Source organism: Colobus angolensis, unplaced genomic scaffold (genome assembly GCF_000951035.1).
Source record: "Colobus angolensis palliatus isolate OR3802 unplaced genomic scaffold, Cang.pa_1.0 Scaffold91, whole genome shotgun sequence".
Taxonomy (NCBI): domain Eukaryota; kingdom Metazoa; phylum Chordata; class Mammalia; order Primates; family Cercopithecidae; genus Colobus; species Colobus angolensis.
The window spans coordinates 3980935-4001045 of record NW_012123043.1 but is presented as its reverse complement, the minus strand read 5'-3'; the positions used below and the strand labels follow the sequence as shown (position 1 = coordinate 4001045).

The window sequence follows — 20111 nt, the reverse complement described above, 5'->3', positions numbered from 1 at the left end:
TAGAATACTTCCAAAGGCAACAGGAGGAAATGGCTTTGGGGCTCAGAGTAGAGAGACCTGGAGGCAGCCTGGACATGGAGTCTGGGAGACTCAGCCTCCAGCACCATGAGACCTTTTCCTTGCCACAGCTTAGGCTGCCAGCTGCTCCTGGTGCTTTCCAGTTTGGTCTTGCCCATCTGTTCCTGGACCCTGTCACTCTCACTGGACAGTCCTCTGAAGGGGCCAGAGGGCCTGCCACCCGCTTGGCCAGGGACAGCTGAATTAATACTTCTGTAGCTTTTTGGCACTCCTACACGTTAAGTGCACCCACATCCCACATAAAATCTAATTTACTTACTGTTAGTTGTAATTTCCCAGTAATTATATCACATGTGGGAATTTTTAGGAAGTAAGACAAGTAATCTGCAAATTGTTTCCAGTTGTTTATAAATAATAGATGTAACAATGGTGGTGCTGTAATATTGCATTTTACATTGTAGCATAGTTACACATAGATTACTATATGGCAGTGGTAGGATCATGCAATAGGAATGAATGAATCTTGCAAACATATTGTTGAGATAAAATAGCCAGACATAAAAACAGACTTACTGTTGACTGTTGACTCCCTTTATATAAAGTTCAAAAACAGGCAATATTAACCTATGGTGTTACAAGTCAGGACAGTGGTTACCCTTGGGGAGGAAGATAGTGACCTGAAGGGGTCTGACCAGGGTTTTGGGTGCTGGTAATGTTCAATTTCTCAGTCTGGGTGCTATTCATTTGTGAAGCTTCATTGAGCTGCATGCATTTGCAGTTGTACATGTTTCTGCATGCATGCTGTATTTCAATGAAAGCTTAGCAATCTAAACATTTGTTGATAGTAAATTTATAACTTGATCTCACGTTTTGGAGCCAATACATGTTTTTCAGATCTCAAAACATTTTTCAGATGTCCCAGGCCTCGTGTATTTAACAGTCTGGGCCACAGATGGGCCATCTTCTTCTTGTCTGTGGTACAGCTCCTTCTCCCCGACCTCTCTGGACATCACTGAACTGTGGGATGATGGTCCAGGAGGTCAGGGCCATGGCCTGTAGGGGAGGCTTTGCCAGTCACTACCCTTTCAAATTGCGAAAAGCTCACATTCAGCCCTTCCCCAAGCATCCTGACCTTCTCTACCCAGGTGGCCCTGACTGGCACTGATGGCCCACGGTGGTTATGTCCACACCATTACTTGGAATTCACTACACATACCTCAGTTTCCTTATGCTTGTCTTGTCCCTTATGAGAATTTTGAGGCTGGGGCCCATCACATCCTTTGTTTTTGTGACCCTCCAGCACCCAATACAGAACTCCAGTAGAATAGGCATTCAATAAACATCAGCTCCAGCTGGGCACAGTGGCTCATGCCTGTAATCCCAGTGCTTTGAGAGGCAAAGACAGATGGATCACTTGAGTCCAGGAGTTCGAGACCAGCCTGGGCAACAGAGTGAGCCCCATAGTGGGAGGCTAAGCTGGGAGGATTGCTTGAGTCCTCCAGCCTGGGCAACAGAGTAAAACCCTGTCTCAAAAAGTAAATAAATAAAACTAAATAAACAACTCCTTGACCTTCATCTTTGGATTTCTCTTTCCCACAGATACCCTGATCTGGACGGGTTCAGGCTTAGGGACATTTACAAGCTGTGTGACCCTGGGGGTATTTGTTCCTTCCCTAAGCCTTGCTTTACTTATTTTATAAATCAGGACAGCAATCCTAGTGTCATGGAGCTGCGGTGAGGCTCAGACATGCTGCTGTAGAGCAGGTGTCCATGGATAGCGCTGTCCCTGTGCCCTCGGGTGGCATTCTCAGTCCTTGCCTGGTACAGGGTAAGAGGAGATCACGGAAGGAAATGAGTAGCCACTTCATCCCTCAACAGCACCCCAAAGAATCCACTCCTCGAAAAAGTTCAAAGAAACGCTAGCAATTTATTGATTTTCTATGTTTCCAAAAAAGCAAATACATTAGTGTGTCACACAAGGAAATTTGGCCTGGACAGCACAAGGTTCCTCTACAAATATGAAACAAGGGGAGGGTGGCTACAGGGAAGCTCCAAGATCCCTCACAGCAGCCCCCGGCTTCCCTTCCCTGCCCACCCCAGCCACAGTCTTGGTCCTCCCAGCCAGCTCAGCCAGGTTCTGAGGTGGCCACTCAGAGAGCAACGTTGCCTCTTGGGTCCCCAAGAGGAGTGTGGAGTCAGGGCTGCTAGTGTGGTCCCCACTGCAGAGGTGGCTGGTGGTCAATGACTGGATTTGTCATTGGCCACCAGCACAGGAGATCTCAGGGTCAGGGTAGGGGCAGAGTCTGTGTCCTTCCTCATTTGGCTCCTAATTGGAACTTCTTATTTTGGGCATTGGCCCTGGTAGTGTGAGGTCAATGTGGACTTAAAATTCTGAGACGTGTGTCGGCTACATGGAGCCTGGCAAACTCCTTGCTCTCTTTCTCTAAGAAAAGCCCCTCTCACTTTTGCCCCTCCCAAAGTGACAGGCCTGGGTCAGTGGCCCGGGTGACCTGAGCTGGCCTGGGAGGGAACGAGCAAGGTCACCAAAGGAAGGCCTGCCCTAACTGTCCACCTCAGCCCCTGAGGTCTGGAAGGCTGCCTGGTTCCCAGGGCAGGGGCTGGGCCCATGGGGCTCTTCATCCTGTGGGGGTGGGAAGAACATGAGGTGAGGGGCTGCAGGAGGCCAGGGTAGTGCTAAGGGGAAGGGGCATCTGCCTGGGTTGGTAAGTTTCACATGCAGAGGCGCGTTTCCCCTCCCGCCCTGACCGGACTGCACAGCCCCCACCCTGGGGAGCCCTAAGGCCAAGGACTCGTGTCTCCGCTTTCCTCCAGGAAAACATAAGCTGCATGAGGACAGGGATGTGGTCTGTTTTCTTCCCTGATGTAGTCTAAGTGCTTAGGACACTGCCCAGCACAGATTGGTGTGCCATAAATATTTTTTAGGAGAAGAATTCCTCTGGGTTCTGATGGCGACAAAGGAGGCCCGGAAACCTATGCCCAGGACGGTCCAGGGAGACCAGGCTCCACGTGGTTCCCCGAGAGGGAGAGGTGGGCCAAGAGTGGGCCTCCCAGTGTAAGCAGAAGCAAGGGACAGACCCACAGTACCACAGCACAGCTGGCTAATGACCGGGGACACCTCTCGGAGGACAGCATCCTCACATGTCTGGCTTCCCCCATCTCAGTTGTCATACCGAGTCCACATCGGTGTTTTCCAGCTCTGATTGCTGGGGCAAGAGGTGGGTTTGGACTCGGGGGTGGTGCAGAAGAGCAAGAGACTTGGGAGGAGGCTGAGAAGGGGTGGGGAGGAGGAGCATCTTATATTCTTCTAGAGAAGGGCACAGACCAGGAAGTTAATTCCTCTCTAACACCAGCAATGCTAGCATGGAGGTAGAGGCTGGAAGGAGGAAGGCTTGGGAGCACTGGGCTCTACTCTGTCCTAGTGTACACCAAGGGCTGTCCACACAGGTTTTCTTATAAGGCCTTCGGGAGCCCTCCTGCTACTGCTCGTCTGAAGTGCACAGAGTCTGGGGGCTCGATGTGGCTGATGCCCCTAATGGCCCTGTTTATCACATCCCCTGTGGGTTTCACAGAGTGGAGACACGACAACTGGGGTCAGGGGAAGTGGAGGATGGCCCCTGGCTGGGATGTGGGCTTGCAGGTACCCTGATATGGCACTTTCCTTTCCTAGTCTACCCAAATTCCCCCCCTCCAAGTCTCCTGGGACCCCAAACACCCGCTCAGTTGACTCACAGCAGGCTTGGTGGAAATATCTTCCTGGTTAATTTATATACCCCAACTCCATCCCACTAGAAGCCAGAATAGGTGTATACACAGCCCCGTCTGTTCCCCTCTCCACTGGGAATATGAAGACCAAACAGCCATTCCCAGAACAGCTCTTGGGAAAGATCTGCAATAAAATGCCTTGTTAAAAAATCATTTTTTACCTTCTTTCTCCTGCAACAAGTAGATTACAAGACCTCTGAATGCAGGGCCTTTGCAGGCTGAGCCTGCTCTGGTGGGCACACAGCCCAAGAGGGTGGCAGGCACCATCTTTCAGCTCCTACTCGCCTGAGCAGGCCTCACTTGGCAAAGTATGCGAAAGTGTCCTGCTGTCCTCTGGAGCCTCACACCTGCCCAACCTCAGTCCTTGTGGTGCTGTCGGAGGGGTGGCATCATCAGACACACCAGATTTTCCCATGCGATACACCAGACCTCCCTTCCTGGAAAGCAGTCTCATAAGTGGGGAGGCTGGCCCAGCCCCAGTTACTCCTGCACCCTCAGATACCGCTGGTAGGAAGCCTGCAGGACTCCTCTGAGGGCCTGACTGCAGTAATGGCCCCCTTGTCCTGGCACCATACATTTCAGGAATTATGAGCCGCTCACCAAAAAGCACATGTTGTCCTTGCCTATGAGTAAGAAACACAGGAGAGTCCTTTTCGCCACCTTACGAGCTGCAACAAAATAGCTTACCCAGCTTTTTGCAGTTTGTGGTTATGCTTTGACACTCACACATACACACACGCACACGCACATGCATGCACACACTTACATTATACACATATATATACCATTTCTCAGAGGAAGAAATATTGACATCACATATAAGCCCCTTTAACTCAAGAAAGCCCCCCCAACCTCCCTAACCCCCATTGCCTGCCAGTTCCCGCAAGGAAAAAAAATCTAAAAATATTTCCGTTATCAACAGTTTTTAGGTTTCTTCTCAGTTTTTTGTGAACTTTTCCAAATACTGCACAGGATGGACAGAAAACCCCATCCAGTGAGGCCTGAGGGCTTCTCAGCTGGGTCATATCTTCCTGGAAAAGGAGAAAGTCCTCCAGTTAGTGTTTACAGTGAGATGTTTCCATATCACAAGCCCAGCCTGTACTGCCACCCTCTTCTCACATCGGCCCTCAGGTGTGCCCTGGCCTGAGACTGGATTCAGGGCTGCCCTAGACACATTTATAGGTTGCCCTGTGGATTCAGAAGCTTGCCAGCTTTGTCTGCCACCTTGCCCCACTGTTGCCTGTCCACTGTGTTCCTCACTAAGCAAGAAGCTGGTGTTCATTAAGGATCTGCCGAACCAAATCTCTTTCCCCTTTTCCGCCTTCAAGTTGTTGCAGCTTGTTTACCAGGAGAGGATATCTGAAGTCTTATTTAACCCTCATCCAGACCAAAGTTATAGTCCTCTCTCCCCACCAGGGGTTGGGGTGGGGGCTGCTGGCAGACAGCCTGGCCAAGAGGTCCCCCTCAGCCCAGGAGACCCTGTCTTGATCCCAGGCTATTTGCAGATGGCTCCACACGGGGCTGCCTCTGAGGCCCCTCTCTAGGGGTGACAACATCTGGCTGGAGTATCTATTTGTGATTCTCAGTTTACCTGCATCAGAAACACTTTAGATACTTATTTAAAAATAGACTTTCCTAGATCCCACTCCAGGGCTATTGAGTCAGAATAGCTGGGGTTGGGCCAAATGTGTGCATTTTAGCAAGCAATCTAGATGATTCCAATGAACACTAAGGTCTGCAAAGCTTTCTCATAGGATTGGTTCTGAGTTTTTGGGGCCTAGAATCATCAGCTGGAAATAAACGTGTCCATACTGGACATGTGCAGAGACTGGAAAGTGAATTATAAAAGGATAAAAAAGTGAGCTGTGGATGACCAAGCCCAGAATGACATATTCTAGAACTCCAGTTATCCATATTGTAGAACTCACTGTAGTCCATGTGAATGGCACCACCTGTGTTGTTCAGTGTGCAACCTACACATTCGTACCTAGCAGTCCTGCCCAGACCCTCTGACCCCTCTGACAGTCCCAGGACACTATACACCCCTAACGTCCTGAAGGTGGGACAACCCACGCCCCTAGCCAAGCAGTCTACACAACTGCTTGTGTTGTCCAGAGTCAGGCGAAAAGATGCTTCTGTGTCCCTGGGAGCACAGGCCTAGCCCCTGTCTCTGAGACTGGCTGAGGCTGTTGCAGTGGTCCCAGAGGCATCTCTTGCCCTGAGGGTGGGGCGATTGATTCTTACCTGCAAGCCTAACTTGCTTGGACAGCCTCTTCTTAGAATCGGGAGGTGAAGTTCCTGAGGCTGTTGGCCCCAGCTAAGGTCCCCAGCACGTTCCTATCGAAACCTTGCTGCAAAGGCAGAAATAGCAACCAAATGACACAAAACTGTGTGGGGCTTGCTGTGGGGTCAGACACTGCCCACTGCCCTCCCAGAGCATCCTCGGCTCACATAGCCTCTGCTCTCACTGCTAAGTACATGCGTCAGGGCTAAAACCAGCCTCAGTAAATGTGCAACCAAACATAAGAACTCTCCACGAGTTGGTGAAATGTGTTTGAACTTCCACGGACACATTTGAATTTCCTATTTGCATTTGCAGAAACCTGACTCAAGGCATGAGGATTTAGGTTAGTATTATTTTTAAAACAGAGCAACAATCAAAATCAGATTAGAGACGTTGTCAGTTGTTCTTCCCTCTGACCATCTCTATCTTTTTTTTTTTTTTAACAATTCTGACAAGAGCTCTTGGGCAGAGAGGACATGCCCAGTGTTTCTCAAACAAAGGAGCAGGGGGCTGGCACTGGTAAGAAGCTCTTGTGCTAGAAGGTTCTGTTTACTTGTCTGTTCTCCACCTCCAGCCCCACTAGCCCCTAAGCGCCTGCTGGATGGAGAGTGAGTCTTGTTCCTGTTATTTCTCCCAGCATACAGCAGGTGCTCAATACATGCTTCTGAGTGAACATGGACAGCATGATTTGAATGCAGCAATAGGCCCAGGTGCCCTTGAAAAGAGGGTTCTGCTGCCAGCCCTGAGCTCTGAGCGCCAAGTCAGCCATCACCGACCTGTGGGAACAGGAGGGGAGATGGCATAGGGGATCCGAAACAGCAGGTGGTTCAAAGCCCTGCTCCTCCTGTCTTTAGGCGTGTATTACATGAGCCATTTTCCTTCTGCAGATTTGCATGCTCATTCCTGTGGAGCTTGGCTCATGTCCTGACTCACTGAATCAAGACAAAGTTCTCGGACCCTGATTCCCTATTCAGCAAAATAGATACAAGCCATGTGGCCTGTTTCACCTGTGCTTGTGACAACTCAATGCATGATGGATGTGAAGGCCCTTTGGGAACAGAAGCACCAACTAGATCATGCCCAGGACGGTTGTCAAGCACAGCTAGAGGGAGGAGTGGAGACTGAATGGGGACGCTGGTTCCCAAAGGCATGTGCAGAAGGGAATTCCCACCAAGAGCGATGTCAGTGGATTCTCTGTGTGTCTTAGGCCGGCGATGGACTCCATTTGTGTTTTGGGGTAAGCTGAATGCTTTGGACCACCATTACACAGTGGGAGGAAGCTCTCACCAGTCCTCCTTACCTGCCTCCCCATCTCCCTTTGTCTGTCTGGCAGCTGCCATTTGCCAAGCCCACCCCCAATGCAGTGCTGTTGGAAAGGAGCTCTGGAATGTCACATGGAGAACAAGGGCCACTCTTTGCTGTGACCTTCAGATTCCCACAATCATCTTTGGACACCATGGGTTCATGGGTCTCCCTATTGTCCCCTGCCATGCTGGAGGAAGAGCTGTGCTTCCCTCTGCCCCAGGCTGCTCAACCGATCCCCAGTCTTCCCTGTCCTCCCTCCCCATCTTTCTCCCTTCTTTGCCTACTCCCTCTCCTCCCACGACAGAGATGCTTGAGTCCCCTCTGTCTTTAAACAGATCTCTTTTTCCCCACTCTTTGGCTTCTTCTTCTCCAGGCTAAATTGCAGTGAGCAGCGTCTCCTCTCAGCAACTCCACGTCCATCCCCACCCACTGCCTTGCCCCCTGCAGCAGGCCCCATGGGGCTCCCTTTGCTTGCCCAGCAGTGCTCCTGAAGGGCTCCAGAGACTTCCGAAGCACCAGATCCAGGGCGTTTCCCAGTGTCCATCCCCTGGTCCTCTAGGTAGCGCTGGGAACTGATGCCCTGCTTTCCTTAGAGCTTCCTCTTCTCTCACCAGGTCTTCAGCCCCTTCTGGCACCCTACACAGTTCCCCCTTTCCCTGGCCTTTTCTCCTTGTCCCCAGCGGATGGTCTTCATATTTCTGTCCTGTCCCTCAAGACTTTTCCATACACATGCATCCCATGGTGGTCTTGCCTGTTCTCATGGCTTTGCCTGCCTGAACAAAGCACCACTCTGTATGGTAGCTCTGGCCCCTCTGCCAGGGCCCACACCACCTCCAGCCTGGTCTCCCATCCAAGTCCTCCAAACTCATCCTCTCCAAATTGGGATCCCTCTTCCTCCCATCTCAAAGCCTTCTCAGCCTCTCCACATCTGATCTGTCTTTGTGAATGTAACCATAGTCTTCGAGCTAAAAGCTCCAGCCTAATCAGCCTCACCGCTCCGTTTCTTCCGCCTCCTGTCCTTTATGTCCATGCTCATCACTGAGGAGTGGGAAAGAAGGGGCCATGTGAAGATGTCCTACAACAAGACCTTATACCCTAGAGGGCTCTGCCCCTGGCTAGGTGGGGAGGGATTGAGGAGGCCAAGGTCACACAGGACAAGGACAGCAGGCTCCAGGCTTCTCAGCCCACCCTGCCTGGCTCACACATGTGGGATTAGTCTTTCTAGTGCTGCTTTGATCGTGAGACCCTCTATTCAAAACTGTGAATGGCTCCCCAGTGCCAAAGGTGCAAATCGAAGCTCTTCAGTCTGAAATTAAAAGGGCTTTGTAACCTAGCCCAAACCTACATTTCTAGCTGGAGTGCACCCCATGCCCTCAAAAGACTTGTGTGCTTTCTGTCCACTCTGCTTTTCAGTTTGCTGCTAAAGGATCCCACCGCAGGCCTCTCACACATTTCCTTGATTTCCTCTGCCTTCCATGTTCTCAGCACCCCTCGCAGATCCCAGAGCCCAGAGACTTGATTAGAATGTTCATCACATTTATTTTCATGTAGAAGCTGTCTTTGTTTCTCAGACTGTCCCGAAGGGCGGGGGTGTTTCTCCAGTGCCCAGCCCAGAGCCCAGCATATGCCAGGTCCTCTGCTCATGAGCAGGAAGAACCTCAGAAGAAGATGATGTCCTGGGCTCTTACCTGTCTGAGGACACCCTGCAGTTCCTTGCTGGACCACATGTCAGACAGGAGAAGCCGGGCAGCTTCTGCGGCCTTGGGTGAGGCACTGGGCAGGTGAAAAGTGCATTTGTGAGATGAGATTCCAGGAGGCGTGAGAAGGAACACCCTCTTCCCTCCCACCCCCACTGCCAGGGACTGGACACAGGGGAGGCCTCAGAGGAGGCCTCAGGTGTGCAAAAGAGAGGAGCCCCATTGGGGTGTGGTGAGCCTGGTCACCCTACACAGTGGGCACAACCCCATGACCCTGCCCACCTAGAGCACCCTAGGACTCTCCTCAGGGGCCATGAGGGGGCAGTGCTCTTCCACTCCAGTCCCCAGCCTTGTCCTGGGAAGAGGCAGCCCCACAGAACAGGATAAAGTCCCTATTCAGTTGGACCTGCTGTCCCATGCCTCCTGCTGGCCCAGTGTGTTGCCTCTTCCCTCCGTGCAGCCCTGGGGCCTGGATGCTGGACCCTTCGCTCCACACATTCTTGGCTTCTGGAACTTCTTCTCCATTCAAGCCTCCCCCGTCCCTGGCTCCTCCTATCCTGGGTGCTTTCCCTGCTCCATGGAGAGCTGCGGGACTGCCTCCTGCTGTGCAGGGTGAGGAGGGGCTCTGACTGGGGTGCAGCCCGTGGGAGCACCCCCCACCCACCTGTTGCGGCACAGGTTGATGATGTTGTTGAGCATGCTGCTGGAGAAGTACTGCTTGGCCAGCTGTGGCTGCGAGGCCATCAGGTTCCTCACGGTGTAGCAGGCCGAGGATAAGATGTCTTCAGAGTTGCTGGTATTGCCAATGTGGCTGGTGAGGAGCCTGGTCACCTCTGGGAACACCTGGTTCCCTGGGAGAGGAAGGAGTTGGGGCACAGGGTCAGGATGACTAGGGAAGGAGGGACTGAGGGGTTCCCTCTGGGGCCACACTCTTGGATAGCCTTCTGCCAGGCTCTGAGCCAGGGGGCCCTCAGGGCTTCCTGGCAGCTCAAGCTCAGGGCTCAGAGACCCAGATAGGACTTTTGCAGATCTGCTCCCAGCCCTCAGGTGACAGGCTCCCCACTCCTGTCTCCACACCTGTCTTTGGCCAGCTTCCTTTCCTGGAAAGCTCATCCCAGGGAATGGCTTAAAAGATGACCTTCAAGCAGGCTTTGAATTGTAGGGAGCCTGCCATGTCTTAGCTAGAGGGGGAGGAGAGAGAGGGACCTTACCCATCACTCTGTGCAGCACAGGGTGGCGGGACATGTTGCTCAGGAGGGAGGCTCCGGACCGCACCACATCAGAGTTGCCAGATTGCAGGAGGCGGGCAATTTGTGGCAGCCCCTTTTCCTTCAGCCCAATCAACTGGCTCATGCCACTGGACATCTAAGAGAGAAGGAGCAGGTAAGGAGCTAGCCTGTGGCTTCCCAGGCACCATGGCAGGCAGAAAGGGGCAAGGAATCCCAAAGGCAGACATCCCAGAACCCTTTCTCTTTCACGTTGGAAGCACTAGCAGACACAAAAATCTGCTCACATGTGGGTAACAACAGAAACCTAGGCTAACATGCACCTCCCCTTTCCCAGCCCTGATCCCGTCTCCCGGATCAACCTGCAGACCAGATGGGTGGAGAGAGGGAAGTTTCATTTCCCCTACTCATAGTAACCCAGAGTCAGCTTCTAGACTAACCCAAGTGTCCAATGCTGCTCTCTCACCCCACTGTCTCAGCACTGCCCCCATTATGTCTCCCCACACTATCTGCCCATGTGAAACTATACGGTCAAGGGTATTTGTCAGTTATACAGCTGGCCTTCTTCTTCCAACTTTCTTACCTCTTTAGAATCCAACACATATTTGTTGAGGGCTTGCTTGAGAAAAGAGGGCTAAGAGAGGGTCTGGGCCCACATGGAGACAGAACTGGGGTCCCCTAGAGGTAGGCCAGTTCACCCAGACCTCTAAGCAACAGAGCCACCCTGGGTGTAACAGGTCTAGGTGGATTTGGCGTTCTCAGAGCTGCCTAGCTTCACTCCTCACAACCACAGAAGTTCTCCGCCCTCGGTCCACTCTAGTGCTGCTGCTGCTCGGTTCCCTTGTCCTAAGTAAAGCTGGAGAATAGTTGGCTGCCAGGCCCATCTCAACTCTTCTTGATTGCAAACAGGTTTCCTCTGGCTTTGCCCCATATCACTGTGCCCTCCAAGCTACATACATTTGGCCTTAATATCTGCATGAATTCTGTCCAGTCTTCTCTGGACCTGCTTGGACCCCAAACCCTCTTTTTCCACCTTTGTTAGTTCAACAAATGGGCAACTCCTTTTGCCAAACACCCTCTCCACCCCATTCCCTAACCTCAAGCAGAGCCCAGGAGGCCAGCCAGGGACCAGGAACCATGTGGCCAAGAGGATTGTGTGGGCATGGACAGAATCCAGCATTAGTGGGCCCACCCACTCTGCACCCCTCGGCAGCTCCTAAAGGGCAAAGGTGTTTCCCCAGTGCTCAGCCCAGAGCCCAGCATATGCCAGGCACTCTGCTCATGGGAGGCTCCGAAGCCAGGGGACAGGCTGGGGGGAAAAGGAGGGAGCAGAGCCTGGACAGTGGCTGGAGGATGGGGCCACTGCGGGAGAGAAGGTACAGCCCCACTCACCAGCCCCTTACTGGCCGTCAGGTTCTGCAGGGCACCCGCACAGGCCTCCAGGGTGGCATCTTTCTTGCTTTTGCCCATGAGGTTCAGGTAGGTGCGGATGGCATCTGAATGGTACAACCAGCCGCTGCCCTTGGGGTTGGTCTCTTCCTCGGGCAGGGGGCAGTCGTAGTTGTTGTTCTGAAGATAAAGAGCATGTCGGGGGGTCAGTGGGAGCCTCGTGAGAGGACACAACCTGGGCGTTCTGTCCCCGTCCCCCCAGCCTTAGAGTCGTGGTTCCAGATAGGGCGAGATGAGGAAGCGCCTGCGGAGGCAGGAAGCCTAGGACAGCCCCGCTGCACCCCTTTCCTCTACGCATTGCAGCAGCTCTGTGGGATGCAGGAATGGGCCATCGTCCTCCAGACCATCCCAGGATGTGGGAGAAGAGAGCATCCTGGCATTTTGGGAGCTGTGCTCCAGGGCAGCCTTGGTCCAAACCTTCCAGATACGTGGGGCTGCTTTGGGCTCTCCCATCATGATGCTTCCTCCTCTTCTAGACTTAGAGAGTAGGTTTGACCCAGCCTGGGCCAACAGGGGTGGTCTGGGACCTGGATTCCACAGCTGGGCCCAGTGAAGGAGGGCTGACTACCCATATCCGGCAGGCTTCTGCTTCTGGGAAAGCCTGGGAGAGCTCAGGAGATAGTGGGAACCAAGGCCAGAAAGGGTGAGAGTTCTGGCTTTCCTCAGATTCTCAACGGCAAGGGAGAAGATGGGGGAGACTTGACCCATTATACAGTAAGAAAGACCAAGGCCTGCAAACAGAGGGCTGGAGTTTTTGACCTCTAAGGTGATCTGAGCCCTTATACTTCCAAGAACAGATTTCCCCTTGTGCAAGATGAATGGCCTCTACTCAGCTCCTGGCATGCAGCATGAGCCCCAGACCAAGGTGTCTGCACGGGCCTGTCCCTTAGGGCTGGTTTCAGGCTCCAGGAGGGCCCGGAGGAAAGGGCAGATGAGGCAGTGGCTCCTGGTGGGATGCTTGATGGGGCGGCCCCTGGCCCTGCCGATGCTGTACTCACCATCATCTTGTCGCTCTTGTTGCTGAAGCAGCCAGTGGAGGACTTCTCAGTGTAGGTGTTGCGGGCGTTATACTCCAGCTGGCGGTAGCGGGTGGGCACCTCAGCATCCAGGCGGTAGGAGAGGTTGTGCAGGACACACATACAGTTTTCCACAGACTGGGGACCAAGGAAAGGCATGGGCCTGAGCCTCTGCCCAGCCAGACAGGCTCCTGGCCTACCACCTACCCTAACTAATAAGAGAGCAGAGGCACCTGGGCTGCATCGGGAAAGATGAGCGCAGGCACCACCACACTCTCAGCCTGGAAAGTCTTCCAGGGCCACCTCTGGGACCTGAGTTTGAATCTGTCATTTCCTGGCTGCATGAACTTGACTGGCCTCACTTCTCTGGGTCTCAGCTATCTCAACTGTAAAATGGGACTACAATCATCCACTTCACTAGGGTATTGGGAAGATGATACAGAGAAAGCACTTATCACAGGGCCTAGCGTGTAGTAGAACTGCTGTGGACAACATGCCAATGGGCAGACTGGGATGCTGCAGAATGTGTCTTTTTTCCCAGAACAAACTCCTCCAGAAGAAGCCCCATGCCTCTAGATTCCAAAGCCATCCAGTGCACCCCTCATTCCTTCTTCCTATGGCCAGTCCTTAGCTGCCAATGTCAGCGGTGCTAAGTCAACAAACAGCAACACCGGAAGCCCAGGGCTTCATCATGGCATGGGCCCAGATCTTTATCAATCTCCTTTGGCAAACCTCCAGGACTAGGGTTTGGGGGCAGCAGATTTACCCTTCTAATGACGTTTGGCCCTTGCTGGGGCCTAAGGGAATCTGACTTCCAGGGCTTGGGGTTACATAGGTGTTGGGGATGTTGTGCCCAGAGCAGAAAAGCATCTTGCCAGTTGGAACCAGGCCGAGCAGCCCAGCGTCACTGCTCTCCTCTGCGACACTGCTGTTGTTTCCAGTGGAGGGAGCAGGAGATAAAATCCCTCCTCACGGAAACTGTGCTGAGAACCCAGATGCTGTGAGGCCAGCCAGTCCCCTGGCGATCTGGGGCCTGCTGGACCTCACTATCTCCTGAGCCACTGTCCTGCCATGGTGGAGACATCTCAGCCTTCTGTTTATCTGCTCTCCAAGATTTTGTTTTCTCTGTTTGTGCTGTGTGTCCAGAAGTCCAGGAAGGTGACCCTGCCAATGGCTTTTCTGGGAGGCAGTGGGAAGATAGCAGTGGCAGAAAGAGTCTCATCTCAAGGGGACACTAAGCCCTGGGGGCACCAGTATGGATTCCTCAGGGCTATGGGGCAGGGCTCAGGGCCACGGGATGGGCTCAGCACCACCAGTGAAGTGCAGCCAGCAGATACTCGCTGGGAGCTTCCTCTGTGCCAGGCCCTCTTCGTGTTTTGCTTATTAACTAATCGAGCCTTTCAGACAACCCATGAGTTGATATGATTATGACCATTTCCATTAGAGTGAAGAGTGAACTGGGGAACAGAGAGATGAGGGAAGCAGCTGCATCGACTACACTTCTAAGTGAGGGAGAGTGCATTTGCATGGGCACGCTGTCCTCAGAGCCCACCCCTGTAGCCACACTGGGCCCTGCATCCAGATGCCCCTTCTACCACCCCTGACTCTGTGCTACTGTCTTGTCACTGGGCCAGGCCTCAAAGGCACCCAGAAAACGTAGGGGGCTGGGCCTAGGGGTCAGGGTGCCACCAGGGGATGCACTCACCTTGTCGTCACAGCGGCTGGCCGCTACACAGTTCTGGACATAGGCCATGAGGGAATCAATGAGCCCTGAGTAGTTACGCATGGTCTGGCGGCCTGCATCGGCTGAGCTCAGGTTCCTGGGGAAGAGAACAGAGAGTGGGAGAGGGCAGAGAAAGGGGGAAGAGAGAACAGGGAAGGTAGAGACAAGAAAGTGTGGTGTGGGACAGGAAGGAGAGAGAACAGGCAGGGGAGGGGAGGGCAGAGAGGAGACGATGGGGTGGAGATTGGAAGTTGTAGTAGGAGGAAGGAAGGAGAAGAGGAAAGGGAGGAAAGGAGTGAAGGGAGGAAAAGACGAAAAAGGAAGGAAAGAGAAACCATTTAGCCAATTCCGCCTGGCCCTGGCTGAGGCTGAAATGAGGTCTCATTTGCACTCAGTTCTTTTCCTCCTTCGCTCTGCCCAGTAACTTTATAATTGGCAATGGCTCCATGTGGCAATGGTCCCTCTGCAGCTGCAGCCCAAGGCCCACACCCTGCTAAGCCAGAAGCTCCCACATGCCCAGTCTCTTTCTGTGGGGCAGGAAGAAGCCCTGTTGATGCTGGATCAGCAGTGGAGCTGGGGGTGGCCAGGCTGGGCACCAGAAGCTCCCTCTCCACCCAAGTCGTGTTCTGCCCCTAGCAGTAGGCTCATTCCCAAGCAATCTGGGCTCATCAGCCTGGTACAGGTGGGGTGTGGATGCTGCTTGCTACCAATAGCACATCAACCCCATAAAACTCTTAATTACCCTCACTTTTCATCTCCCCAGCCTCTCTGCTTCTTGGAGGCTGCTACTGGAGGCTGGCAGGGAGAAACACAAGTTGAGACACAGAGGCACATGCCAGCTGCACCCACCACTCTGAAGGGGGGTGGTTCTCAAGAGCTGGGAAAGACAACTCCCATTAAAGCAAGCTGGGACCCTAAAAGGGATCCTGCTCCAGGGTTCCAAGCCCTGTACAAGCTGCCCCTCCACACCCACCCCTCTCGCCAGCTTGTAAACCTCTGCTTCTAGAACAAGCCCTCCCACCAGCCCCATAGGGGCTTTGCCACACCCTGGTACGGAACTTAGGCAACTTTGGGCGAAGCAGTGCTATCTTCATGCCAATGAACATGGCAAACAGTTTTAACACCACAGCTGGGAAGTGACTCATTAGCAACCCATCGGTAGACTTTTGTCTAAAAGAACACTCTTCAAGATAGCACAAGAAATGCATTTTTTCATGGGGTGGAGGAGGGAAATGGTTGAACCGGTTTGGATATTCAGATCCAGGCATTTCACGCTCAGATTCCTGATTAATGTCTGCTGCATTCTCTCAAAGCGGGGGGTAGGGTCCTGGGCCTTATCCAGATCCAGGGAAGTTAGGAAGGTCTGAGTCCCTGTGTCTTGGAGCCTGCCCATAAGAGCGAGTGCCAGGTTGTCTGTTATGTTCTATGCACTGGCTGAATGTTGGCTGAGATGGGGCTGTCTGGGGAAGGGCCCAAGGCTGGCACAAAAAGACCCCATGTGTCTTCTTCTCTCACCTCAAGCAGCCTGTGGCATTGAAGAAGACCTCAGGGTCCACCGCTTCCCGGGACATGTTGCTATTGCCATCGCACCAGCCAGAGAAGGGGATGATGACGCGGTCGGCCAGAACAGGCAGGGCGTCGGCAATGAGCTCCTCCTTCAGCTCGTCAGTGGAAGACAGGTTCCAGAGCAGCCCTGGGGGGCAGAGACCACCATCCCAATTTGTGCCAGGCTCAGGATGCCCTAGGGACCGAGGTAACAGCCCCAGCCTGGACTCTAGCAAATGGGCCCTACTGAAATGTCACCTTCCAGGTAGCCCTGGTCTATAGAACCTATTGTCTGACTGTTTCATGAGATCATTTCTCAATGTCCCAACCAGACTGAAGGTTCCTTGAGGGCAGGGAACATCTCAGATTTCTCTGTCAAGGCCAAAATTATGCATGTGGAAAGTGATCAAAAAACTTTTGATTGATCAGTGGTTTTTAGTGTAAATTTTAGCACTTGGAATCTTCTAACGCAGACTCTTTTCCACCTAAAAGTTACTCCAGAAATACTTATCAATTGTTACTCTGTACATGGTCTGATCTTCCCAGTCCAATTCTAGGTCTTCATGGTGACCTCTTCCTCTTGTGCCCTCCACCTTGAGAGCTTACCGTATTTCTTGAACACAGCGTAGGTGCTTAAGACCTGTTAACCCCTTCCCCCCTCCGTCTTACTCTCTTTCCATCACCTGGGAATCCCAGGGCTTGTGGAATATGATCTTGCCAGGACATGAGCCTTCCTCCTTTTGCTCTTTAACCTCAAAAAGATGGTGACCCCTTGTGTGTGTGCACACTACCCAAGGTCACCCTCTGGACACCCCTAATTGGTCCAAGGCCAGTGTCACTAAACTCTCAGGATATTGGCCCTAGGTCAAATCAGCACAGCTGTGTCTTGGCCCAGCCTGGAGAGACTGAGGCCATAGCCAGTGGCCTTGCCCAGCCCCCCACGCTGGCTCTCCATGGCCGTGGCATCCTACCGGTCAGCTGCTTCTGGATCTCGGCGTTCCCAGTTCTCCTCAGGAGGGTGACTGCCTCGCGGATCCCTTTCTGCCTCCGGGTCTCCAGCTTATTGGTGGTGCTCCTGAACACCAGGTTGCGCAGGGCCCCTGCCGCGGCCTGCTGGACATTCTGGTTGGGGCTGCGGAGGAGGTCCACCAGCTTGCAGATGCCTCCCAGCTGATAGACCTGCCAGGAGAAAGTCGCCACACTGCCTGATCAAGGGAGATGAGGCTGATCTAGTTATTCTCTACTCAAAGCTGACTTTTTTTTTTTTTTAGACCAAAAAATCTATCAGTTCAGAAATATTCCAGTCTACCAAAATAAATAAGCAGTGTGAGGTCATGATAACTGACCCAGACCAGGAGGCGAAAGACCTGGATGCAGATCCTAGCTCCCATATCCTAGCTCCCATATCCTAGCTGGGAGACCCTCAGCTAGGGTCCCTCCTCTTTCCTGAGTCCTGCTTTCTTCCTCTGGAGAATGATGGTGAGGACCTGATAAAAAAGTGGATGTAAATACATTTCAAAACCCTAAAGCAGAATACAGACATAGAAACGGATACAAACTTATCCGGGACTCTGGGAAACACATTTCTGACACTACATCCTTGGGCTGAACTGAAGAGCCCTGTAGTGTCCTTCCCGCCAGCAAAGCTTTGGAAGCGTCAACAGGGCCTATTTTCTACCATAAAATGCCTGGAGAGAGAAGGGGAATGGGAGAGAGGAAGCGGGTAGGAGGGCAGGAGTTGAGAGGTGGGGAGCAGTCATGTTCTTTAGTGGCATTTGAGAAAGGGGGTTTCTGTTGAACCCATGGCTGGCATTGAAGTATCTCTTCCACAACCAGTGGAGGACGTGTACATGCCTAATGTCCACTTAAACAGAGGGCTTTGCTCTGCAGAAAGTTAAGATGCCCAGCTCTAACCTTGGGCAATGGGAAGGCCCCTGGCAGCTGGGCAGGGCAAGAAGAAGCCAACTGCAGATGCCCCCACCCATCTCTAAGAGCAGAGTCAGGCTGACACACCCAGGCCCTGCGCAGGCCCACCAAGGAGGAAGGTATGCAGCCAGCTACCTGTTGCTTGGCAGATTCATCCTGGAAGCAGGTATGCTGGATGTAATAGGCCCCAATGGCCTGGTACTTCTCATCCTGGGAGCTCAGGTACTGCACAGCCTTGGGGATGGTCAGCCCACTGCACTCAATGTCCTCACTGCAGATCCTGTGAAGAATGGGCAGTGGGGATGGTTACAGGGTGGGCTGGGAGCCCTGTTGAGGGGGCTCAGAATTCCTCCTGGTACACTAAGCTGCCACAGCCTAATCTGCCTCTGGAGAGCCAGAACAAGGCAGTCTGGGCCCACCTGGAGAATACCCCTGGGAACGGTTCCTGTCCTCCAGAGAAGGGAAAGCTACGCCCACTGGATTTGCCCCATGTGAGAATAGTGAATCCCTGGTCACAGTTAATGTCCAAGCAGGTATGTTATCTCTGCACTGAGGAAAAACTCCTCCCTATTCCCTGAGGGGAAGCTTCCCACCCACCTTGCCATCTCTCTTGTTTGTGCTTGGTATTAGGAATATGGAAGACAATGGCCATGATCCCATCCATCCATCCATCCATCCATCCATCCATCCATCCATCCATCCATCCATCCATTCATCTGTCTATCCATCCATCTATCCATCCATCCGTCTATCCGTCCATCCGTCCATGCATCCATCTATCCACCCATCTGTCCATACATCCATCCATTCATCCATCCATCCAACCACCCATCGATCCATCCATCCATCCATCCATCCATCCATCCATCTATCCATCCCCAAGTCCAGCTGGGCTTACACAAAAATTTTCACATCTACCCTTTCTTCCCAAATTATAGCCACCAATTTCCTGATTTTGATCACTTTAATGGCAGCAAGGGACTGCCATATTTGGCTTTCTTCCTCAAGCTCCCCCATCTAAAATTCATACCCTTTTTACCAGATAAGTGGTCCTAAAACCCTGTTCACTGTGTTGTTCTCTAGCTCAGAAGCCATCAGTGGCTTCTCCATACTTCAGGTTCAAGTTTAAATAGCTTAGTCTGATATCCAGGGGGCAGGTATTAGGTTGAATCATAGGAAATGTCTGTAGTTAACCTTTTTTGAGCCATAAAACCAGACATTTCATATGTTTTAACCTAATAACCCAGCTGCACTATGAAAACATTCCCCAGCCCCTATCCAGGGTCTGCTCCAGCAAGACTGTCCCCTTCACTGGACCCTGGCCAGGTCTCAGGCTTGCCTCAAGGCACGCCACTGGCCCTGCTGAAGCCCCACCTTTGTAAAGCGTTCCTAGGGAAGGGAAACCTCTCTTCTAAGAACCTCTCCAGCTCCCCTGGTGTAGAGTCACAGGGTGGTGACTGGCTGTGTCCAGCATTCAGAGAGGGAGCTCTCTCCTTGTGCTTTGACATACCTAGTGGTCAATAAATACTCATGGTTTTAGCTACAGCAACCCAACTTCATTTCTAAGAAAACCACCCGAGTCGCAGAGCTCTCTGGCACTGGGTTAGTAGTACTGCTGCCTGCATTGAGAGAAGGTCACTGCATTCATCAGTAAAATGGCTTGACACTCATCCCTTCCATATCTCACCTAGAACCTCCACTCAGGGTCTCTGGTTGGGGCAATGAGCTGAAGCCAGAGGTTGCCCTGATCAGCCTCTAAGAGAGAGCGGTTTCTAAGTTCTTCTCCAGATCATCCTAAATACGCCTTACAGCCTTCAAGTAGTTAGGAAAGGTCTAGCTTTACAATGGGGTCCTGCTTATTTTCAGAACAGTGTGGTATTGGTAGGGAAGAGCACAGGATGGAGAGCCAGCTGTGTGGCCTTGGACAAGCTGCTTAACATCTCTGTGCCTTGTTTTCTTCTCAGGAATACTCATGCCTGCCTGGCGAGGGGTGTGAGGATTAAAAATGAAGAATGCAAAGCTCCTGAGGCTCTCTGAAAAGGAGTTAATTGTGTAGCTCCAGAACAGGTCTGGGTTGTCCCTATCGTGGCTGCTGTCCCCTGCACTCGCCAAAGAGTCTGGCATGTAGTGGATGCTCGG

General features: G+C 52.5%; 1 protein-coding gene across 1 annotated transcript in view; it reads right to left on the bottom strand.

The window, feature by feature from the left end:
• Positions 1-1925: 1925 nt before the first annotated feature.
• The window catches only part of PKP1 (plakophilin 1), a 49168-nt gene continuing 30982 nt past the window's right edge, over positions 1926-20111 (bottom strand). Inside the window, exons 4-14 of the mRNA XM_011931725.1 lie at positions 18108-18252; positions 17018-17225; positions 16017-16194; positions 14484-14598; positions 12761-12916; positions 11706-11882; positions 10299-10452; positions 9752-9938; positions 9079-9163; positions 6046-6152; positions 1926-4832 (exon numbers count right to left, since the gene is read on the bottom strand). Coding sequence (XP_011787115.1) covers positions 6078-6152; positions 9079-9163; positions 9752-9938; positions 10299-10452; positions 11706-11882; positions 12761-12916; positions 14484-14598; positions 16017-16194; positions 17018-17225; positions 18108-18252 — 1480 coding nt within the window. The 3' untranslated portion in view covers positions 1926-4832; positions 6046-6077. The remainder of the gene's footprint in view (positions 4833-6045; positions 6153-9078; positions 9164-9751; positions 9939-10298; positions 10453-11705; positions 11883-12760; positions 12917-14483; positions 14599-16016; positions 16195-17017; positions 17226-18107; positions 18253-20111) is intronic.